The sequence below is a fragment of the Gopherus flavomarginatus genome, chromosome 1, assembly GCF_025201925.1.
Source record: "Gopherus flavomarginatus isolate rGopFla2 chromosome 1, rGopFla2.mat.asm, whole genome shotgun sequence".
NCBI classification, from domain to species: domain Eukaryota; kingdom Metazoa; phylum Chordata; order Testudines; family Testudinidae; genus Gopherus; species Gopherus flavomarginatus.
In genome coordinates this window covers 199,703,855-199,713,327 of record NC_066617.1, presented here as the reverse complement: position 1 = coordinate 199,713,327, position 9,473 = coordinate 199,703,855, and the positions used below count along the sequence as shown (strand labels likewise).

Sequence of the window (9,473 nt, the reverse complement as noted above, 5' to 3'; positions counted from 1 at the left end):
AGGAAACAGAGAATTTACAATATTTGTCATGCATTCAGTGCAATCCCACTGAAGACAAGATTACACACAGTGTACGTCAGCATAGAATTTGTCTCAAAAGTTCTTACCTTGCCCACATTCCATATCTTAAGTATTTAATATGATTCATTATATGTTTAATGTATGGATCCAGTTTTGCTTTCAAATTTGTACACACAACAAGGACTACACTGTGAGATAATGATCTGCACTAAATAATGGGCAGCACATTATTACATGTTCTTTAAGCATCCCAGGAAAAAAGATTGTGACTCAGACACAATTACCCTTCTTGTTTTCCTACTGCTCTGGGAAGAGAGTAAACTGCCCCAGGTACAGACCCAGTACAAGGTATGCTGCCCAGTGTGCTGGGGAGATTGGAGCTGAGATTCTGCCTGTTCCCCACGCCCTCCTGTCCCCATACTCCAAGAGGAAGTAAGCAGCAGCCCTATGGAACCTACTTTCATGTCTGTGCTGCTACCTGATGTTGTTAGCCAGCAGAGAGATGTAAGGGCTCCTTTAGGCCTCTGTGCTGCACTAGCTGGGGTAAAATTTGGTGCTAAATAACTTCAGTGAGAATTGCCTGGGTTAATTTAGTATAAATCTTGGGTCCTACAAAAAGAATGGGGTCAAAGTTAAAGGTTACAGTGCATATCTGACCTTTTGCAATTCCTAACATTTTTAATTTTAAAAAGTGTAACCTTATCATCAAATTTGTGTATTTAATTCTAACCTCACAAAAGTGTAATATACTTCCAGTTGAGCAGAGTTTAAAATATGGGAAAGATTAAGGAAGTGAAGGGCACAAAATAGCTTTTTTTGTATATCCACTTTTAATGAAAAAAATACTGTATGAATAGAAATGGAAGTATAACAAAGGATTTTCAATTGATTTAGGAAAATACAGTGATAAGTAGAGCAAGGAAAAACAGCCATTTTAACTCTCAGTTATTCATATATCACTGAACTGTTAGTACCTACCCTCAGTCATTTCTGTTCCAAAACAGCCTACAAAATAAAAACAAAATATATGGTACTTTTACTGAAGTATTCTCCATTAGCAGCCATAAAGTCTTATTTATTCACCACTGTAGTGTCCATACATAACTTTTCCATTTCTTGCATGCCAAACAGTACAAATGAATTTCAAAAGAAAAGAATTTCTAGCCAAGTATATGGCGATGGAAAGAAAACTTTCTTATCTATTTCTTCACAATTTTGTAACTTGAAAATGATTGCTGTCGATGTAATTCTTTGATCAAAATGATCTGCTAGTGTTATTTTAATGCAAGTCCTTTTTTAAAAATGTGCAATCTTTTAGAATTTCTAAAACAACCTAAAGTTGACATTATCAACATGCCAGATACCTGGAGCATAATCTTGAGCCATAGCCAGATTAGATTTAGGACAATTTCCCAACATTTTAGGCATGAAAAAAATTAAAACTAAAAAGAAAACTAAACTAAAATAGAAGCACATGAGTGTGTTCCAGTGTTCCATATATTAACACTGCCCCTGCTGTATGTCTTAGTATGGTCCAACTCCCAACATAGAGACTATTTATATCAGTTTCTAGTGTGTCCATATCTTCTTAAATTGGAAGAAATATCTTTAGAAAAGAAATCTGATCTATTAGAACATACAATGGGGCTAGATTAGCTTCAATTATGTTACTTGAAATAAAATATCCATTATATTAAGCTACCGGCTGGCAAGCATTAAATCAAATATAGACTTTTATATATTCTGTATTTCTAGTGAAGTGTTACAATAGAACCTTTTTTTAAAACCTCTTGGCCAGCACAAAACAAAGACTGGATTTGACTGCCTCTCACTGGTTAGTTGAGAGTTATGAAGAGCCCTGTCTCTTTTGGTATTGTATTCTAAGCTTTTCCAGTTGCTCTGCACACTGCATCTGAGCCAGTTTCAATGTCCGATTCTCCTCTGTCAGTTCTGCATATTCCTTAGTCAGCTGAGCAGCATCCATGCTCTCCTTTTCTGCCTGTTCCAGTCTGGCAATCAGCTCCTTTCTGAGGATTAAGAAAACAGGAAGATAAAAGTTGAAGTATGTAAGTGCCATTACCCAGGGTACGCTTTTGGACATCACCTGTGGTCTTGGTCCCTAGGAAAGACAACACTGTAAGGTTTTTTGTGTTGATTATAGAAAACTTAAAGCTGTTACAGTATTAGATATATATCCCATGCCTAGAACTGATGATATACTGGACATTTTAAGCAAATATCTCAATTCTTCTGATTTAACTCAAGGTTACTGGCAGATCCCTTTGAGTGAGGATGCACAGAAAAAAATCTGCTTTCATCACCGATATAGGACTCTATGAGTTCATAGTGTTACCATTTGATTTAATTAATGCTGGAGCCACCTTCTAGAGGCTGGTAAACCAAGCGGTAAATGGTTTACAGAACTTTGCAAGAGCATGTGTGGATGACACTACAGTATTTAGTAACACTTGGGTTGATTACAAAGAACACTTGGGAACTGTGCTGTCAAAACTCAAAAGAGGCAGGCCTAACTATAAAAGCCTCTGTAAAACTGAAGTAGCCAGAGTTCCTTATTTGGGACACTGGGTAGGGGAAGGTCAAACATCCCTATGCTTTGAAAGTTGAAGCTATTGTAAATTGGCAGGTATTCCAAACCAAAAAATAAGTCCAATCTTTCTAGGTCTGGTAAATTATTACAGGTGGTTTGTGTGTGGGTCCGGTGACGTTGTCTCTGCCATCACAGATTTGTATAAAAAGACCAAGCTAAACAAAGTCGGTTGGATGAAAGCATGCCAGGAAGGATTTGATAAAGAACATTTTGTCTGAAAAGTCTGTTCTAGCTAGCCCTGATTTTGACAAAATGTTTGAACTGCGTAAAGATGCATCAGACATTGGTCTGGGTGCTGTGCTAATGCAAACAGGGGAGAATAACATGAAACACACAATTGCTTTCTTAAGCAAAACATTTACATCAACTGAATAGAATGTCTGTCATAGAAAAGAAATGCTATGTTATAGTGTGGGCAGTTAAGCAACTACCCTGTTCAAAAGAACAGGCCCTACCTGTTCAATAGAAAATTCAGCGTCTTAAAGATCATTAGTCATTGATTAGGCTAAACAAACCTAAAGGCTCAAATTCAAAGCTTCTACACTGGATCCTCTTACTTCAGGAATTTGATATGGAAATTGTGCACATAAAGAGAAAAGACAACAAGGTAACAAATGCCCTGTCCAGGAAAAAGGCCCTGACGAACTGCCTCTGGGTTAGCCACAGCTTTGTAAGAGGGAGGTGTACTCCAATGTTCACTCCTTTTACAGGAGTATGAAATTTTGTACAACAAGTATGCCTTTGAAGAGGCATCATTTGAAAACTCATAATTTGCTGATCATTATTGTCCTGGTAAAATATGTAAGGAAACACTGTATGTAAAGTTATAAGATTCTACTGTATGACATTACTAAGGCCTTATCTAAACTACACAGTTTTGTCAACAAAAGTCAGGCTTCATTGACAAAACTGTGGAGGTGTACACACAATTCTCCTCCCGCCAATTTAATTCTCCTGCTACACCAACATAATAAAACCATCTTGATGAGTGGCACAGAGCTTTTTGAGACAAAGTTAGAGTGACACGTCAGTGTAGACACTGTGCTCATTTATGTCGCCCTAAGGGGACTCTAGGTGGTGTCCCACAATGCCCATCATGACTGCTTTGATAAGCAGTTTCTACTCCGCTGCCCTGCAGCCAGGTACACAAGCATGCAGCCCTCCGCCTTTAAAGCCCTGGGTATTTTTGAAATTCCACTTCCTGTTTGCTTGGCATGGACAGCTCACATCACATCTTCCCAGCCAACCATGCCGGCTTTCTGCAGCAAACATGCTCCCATCTGGAGTACACAGGAGTTGCTGGATTGGTTGGGTCTGTGGGGAGAGGAGGCTGTGCAGCTGCAGCTCCGATCCAGACATAGGAACTTTGACACCTACGAGCAGATTGCCTGTGGCATGGATGAGAAGGGGCATGAAAGGGGTATGCATCAGTGCCATGCTAAGATCAAGGAGCTGAGGCAGACATACCAGAAGGCAAGGGAGGTCGACCATCACTCTGGTGCGGTGCTAAAAACATGCCACTTCTACAAGGAGCTGCCCGCCAGCCTCGGTGGTAAGCCCACCTTCACCGCCAAGAGCCCCATGGATACTTTGAGGGGACTGGAGGCTGTGGCCAGTCAAGTCATTCCCAAGGATTAAGTGGTGGATGAGGAGGTCAAGTTGGAGGATGATATGGAACAAGCAACAGGCTTGTCCTGTGGCATGGTGAGGTGAGCCAAGACCTCTTTTGGATTCCAGAGGGATCTAGCCAGTCACAGCGGTCCAGCTCTAGTGTGCCTGAAGCAAGAGAGGGGAGTTCCGGTAAGTACTCATTTTGCTTTGGTAGTGCATGGTTATATGAGCTAGAGGTGACCTTTATTTTGTTACATGGTGCACATGCAAGAAGGGATTGAAATTAACAACACTTGGTATTGTTTGCATCTGCTTCTCATTCCCCTGTGCAGCTACACAGTGGGGGCGCTGAGGAAAAGTTTGTTAATGCACACTAAGATCTCCCGGGAATTCTCCATAGTGGTCTCTAGAAAACTTTCCTGCAGATATGCTACAATCCTTTGCCAAAGGTTCCTTGGCAGAACTGCTTTGTTTCTTCCCCCATTGTAGGAAACTTTGCTGCACCAATTGGCAATTACTTCTGGAGGCACCAAAGCAGCACACAGCAAGCAGCATGTGGAACCTGTTGGAAGCCGCACGCACACAGGAAATGCACCTCTGCGTCTTTGGTTACCCTCAGTAGTGTGATTTCAGCTTCAGTTGCCCCTGCCTGTGGAAAACGGTGCCAGTATTCAAAATAGTGTCCTTAGGCACTTGTACTGATCCCCTTCTGAAACCACCCAGACCCTTTCCACTATCCCCTCCCCACATCCCCCTGGCCAAACTCACAATGTTTAGTGCTCTGTTTAGTGTGTGCTTGTCAAGGAAAATTAATAATGAAAGTTACATACACCTCTTTCCCAAAGACAGTGAGTGCACACACAATACTGACTCTGTGTACTGTTTCTTTTGCTTCTGCAGATGTGTGCCTGAGGGCCAGGTCCTACACACCAGCAGAACACCTCTATCAGATAACGAAGCAAATGAGGAGGAGTGAGGACATGTTTCATTAAGTTCTGCAATTGTCAGATCAGGCTGATAGTGAGCACAGAATGTGGCGAGAGACAGTAAACAAAAAGCTAGAAATGGATAGCCAGGAGAGGAGACAGGGCCAGGAGCAGATAATACAGGGTCAGGAGCAGATAATAAAGCTCACGGAGGACCAAACAGAGATCCTTGGATCCCTGACTGCACTATAGTGCTTGACTCCCTGCCTTCCATTCTCTTCCCAAACTCCCCCCGTATATTCCTTGCACTTTCTGGCCTGCCACAGTACCCCTGGCACACCACCCGCAGGGACATCTCCTATAACGAAAGTTGGACTTACACATAACTCACTTCAGAGAGTGCTGCTCACTATCATGTCCCTTGTAAGAAATGTTAATCTGTGCACTGCAGTTTAATAAAAATTTAGTTTTACAAATTCAGTGTGTCTTTATTTGTGACCTATGCAAGGTGGTTGCAACAGAAATTCATACACAGTGGTGACTGCCACATTTGCAGACTACAATTAATGCTCAGGCAGGAATCATTACAGGGGTCATTCAATGTGGCAAGTAAACAATGCTTGGCTCAATTCATTACTGAACGACACACTGCTGGGGCTCATTGTCAAAATGCTGCTTCAAAGTCTCCCTGATCTGAATAGTCCCCCACTGAGCCCCTCTAATAGTCCTGGTGTTTGAGTCCTCAAAATCAGCCGCCAGGTGATCCATCTCAAGAACTCCACCCCTGGGCAAACTTTCCTCACATGGTTTCACAAATGTTATGCCTAGCACAGCAGGCTGCTAAGACCCCAGGAATAGTTTCCTCGCTGAGATCTAACCTGCCAAAAAGGCAGCACTAGTGACCCTTTCATCTGCCAAACGGACATTCTTGGTTATTCTGCACTTGCTGAGTTAAATGTTGAAGCACTCCTAATGGCTGTGGTGTATGGTTTCATGAGCCATGGGAGTAAGGGGTAGGCTGGGTCTCCCAGGATCACTATAGGCATTTGCACATTCCCTATTGGAATCTTTTCATCTTGAAAGAAAGTCTATGCATGCAGCTTTCTATACAGGCCAGTGTTCCTGAAGATGCATGCGTCACGCACCTTCCCTGACCACCCTGCACTCATGTCAGTGAAACAACCCTGGTGATCCACCAACACTTGCAATACCATAGAGAAATGGCCCTTTCTGTTGATGTACTCCATCGCAAGATTGTCTAGGGCCAAAATAGGGATATGTGTGCCATCTATCGCCCCACAGCAGTTAGGGAATCCCATTGCCGCAAAGCTCCCCACTATTTCCTACACATTGCTCAGAGTCAGAGTCCTTCATAGCAGAAGGCGATTAATGGCCCTGCACACTTCCCAGCTCCAAACTGATTGGCAACTGACTGGCAGCAGTCTGGAGTTGTCAGCTTCAACACAGTGATCAACACATGCTTTTCCACTGTTAGGGCAGCTCTCATTTTCATGTTCTTGCAAGCTCCACACAGAGTTCAAGGAAGGTGGCTTTGCGCATATCAAAGTTATGCAGCCACTGCTCATCATCCCATATCTGCATCACAATCCAATCCCACTACTAGGTGCTTGTTTCCCAAGATCAATAGTGATAGTCCACCAGATGCAGCTGCTTGATGAATGCCAACATCCGTTTTTAATTGTTTCTTTCCATTGTACACAGCAGGGCAGGCACCACGGAATCCTGTTCAGATTCACAGCTCATGAAATACTGCAGGATCAGCCTCTTTGTGTTCACAAAGCTCATCACAAGTCCGGTGATCAGTGCAGGATCCATGCTTTCAGGCAGAAATGGCAGATGCAAAGTTTACAGGTGCAGTTGAAAAACAGCATGAAATACAGTCAAAAGTCCTTGGAATCATGGGACAGAGAAAACTGCATCATGGGGTGGTGACCCCACCCCTATGATGCACTGTGATCCATTCCCAGAACTCCTAGTGGGAGAAGTTGGCGATTTGCACAGTGGGATAGCTATCCACAGTGCACTGCTCTCTCTCTCAGTGCTAGAGCACCAACTGTGGACGTGCTCTGCCGACAGAAAGAGCGTTGTGTGAATGTGCACAAGCGATGTAATTACAGCAGTTTATGATCGTCAATGTAACTTAAATCGACTTAATTCTGTAGTGCAGACATGGCCTAAGACACGTTCCAAGTCCAACTAGGGGCTGACTGGCATAGTCTGTTCCCTTAACTCACCAACCAGTTCAACTCCTTGCTTCAGGAAGAGTTTCCTTTATAAGTTGCCTTGTCCTTTTCATCATCCTGCTTCCCACAGATTAAGTAACTTTTTAAGCATTTATAGCCCTGTGAGCAGTTAGCTCCCAGTCTGGGCAAAATAATGCTTGCAACTTGGGGAGCGGGGACAAGTCTGTGCTTGGTATCCTTGTCATAAACAGATAGCTAAGGGTTAATGTTCTTTTACCTGTAAAGGGTTAACACAGGGAACCAAAAACCTGACCAGAGGACCAATCAGGAAACAAGACTTTTTCAAATCTGGGTGGAGGGAAGTTTTGGGTGTGAGTTCTTTGTTCTTTGTCTTGGGTCTGTGCCCTCTCGGCTCTGAGAGTGATTTTTCTATCTCCAGGTTTTCTAATCTTCTGTTTCCAAGTTGTAAGTACAAGGATAGTAAGACAATAAGTTTATATTGTTTTTTTTTGTATTTACATGTGTGTAGTTGCTGGAATGTGTTAAATTGTATTCTTTTTGGATAAGGCTGTTTATTCATTTTTTTTCCTTTAAGCAATTGACCCTGTATATTGTCACCTTAATACAGAGACCCTTTAATGTCCTTTTTCTTTCTTTTTATATAAAGCTTTCTTTTTAAGACCTGTTGGAGTTTTTCTTTAGTGGGGACTCCAGGGAATTGAGTCTGCAGCTCACCACGGAATTGGTAGGAGGAAGAAGTCAGGGGGAAACTCTCTTTGTGTTAGATTTACTAAGCCTGACTTTGAATACCCTGTGGGTGAGGGGAGAGGGAGATTTGATCTCTCAGTATCTGTGTTTCAAGGACTTGAAGCAGGGAATCTCCTAGGGTCGTCCAGGGAGGGGAGCCTGGGAGGAAGTAACAAGGAAACAAGGGGAGGGGGTTATTTCCCTTTGTTGTAAGACTCGAGGCATCTGAGTCTGGGGGTCTCCCAGGGAAGGTTTTGGGGAGACCACAGTGAGCTAGGCACTGTATAATTCCTGGCTGGTGGCAGCGATATCAGATCTAAGCTGGTAATTAAGTTTGGAGGTTTTCATGCTAACCCCCATGTTTTGGACGCTAAGGTCCAGATCTGGGAAGAAATGTTATGACAAGCCTTATCTGAGGCCATTGTCTTCTTTCTCTTTGTTCTTCCCTCAGCATCCTTTTAAGGTACCTCAATTTATTTATACAGGAAAATCTTATAGCATAATATGGAAAACTTCCCCTTGCTAACTATATCATATTCTTTGTTAAAAAGCAGAATGTTACTGACTGATTCATTCCTCTTTTCTTATCCTATACTGGAACGACTATTTTTTTCAATGCCAAAGTTGAGTTGAAGAGAACATTTCTTACTAGGCTGCTATCAACAGGAATTTTGCCAGCCTAAGGATCAAGTGCAAATGAGTAATAGCTAAACATTTTTATGGGCTATGCAATCTATTTAAGAGGAATCAGTTTGTATTAATTTAACTGTATTAATAATTTAGTGACATGAAACTTCCTTTCCATGATTTTCATCACTTGGGGCCAGCTAAGGTCTTCCTCAGAATGTCTTTCCACTTATTCCATTGGGTGCAATGCTGGACTGAAGGCTTGAGCTTTTTCAAGCAACCATTTCCTAACTTATGAATATTCCAGGTAAATTACTTCAGATTTATTCTTCATTACTTTTCTTATACGTATGCAGTTACACTAAACAGAGTTAGAATAAGGAAAGCAATCAGTAATCAGAATCTCATTTCACTGCTTTTCAGCACCAGCAGGTAAAGGCTTTTAAATCCATGACAAATATTAGGGAAAAAAATATTAGTACTTATGAAAGTCAGACACCAACAATACTTAGCTGGCTTCAAACCAGGGGAAGTGCAGGCAGACACTATACAAACTTGCACAAATCTGTAAATGAATATCAATCCTGACTTGCAAAACCTCGATCAAATCTCTGAGCAAGCACTTTTTCCAACTTGCCCTACAAACAGAACCAAGAGACTATAACCCCTTCCTGGGTTTGGCTTTATTAAATAAGAAGTAATAAAAAAAAACAGATAATCAAGATCACC

The 9,473-nt window shown here is 41.9% G+C and overlaps 1 protein-coding gene across 2 annotated transcripts in view; it reads right to left on the bottom strand.

The window, feature by feature from the left end:
- Positions 1–851: 851 nt before the first annotated feature.
- The window catches only part of MAP3K7CL (MAP3K7 C-terminal like), a 94,583-nt gene continuing 85,961 nt past the window's right edge, over positions 852–9,473 (bottom strand). For both annotated transcript variants that reach the window (XM_050962303.1, XM_050962312.1), the window contains one exon: positions 852–2,048. In XM_050962303.1, coding sequence (XP_050818260.1) covers positions 1,868–2,048 — 181 coding nt within the window. In that variant the 3' untranslated portion in view covers positions 852–1,867. The remainder of the gene's footprint in view (positions 2,049–9,473) is intronic.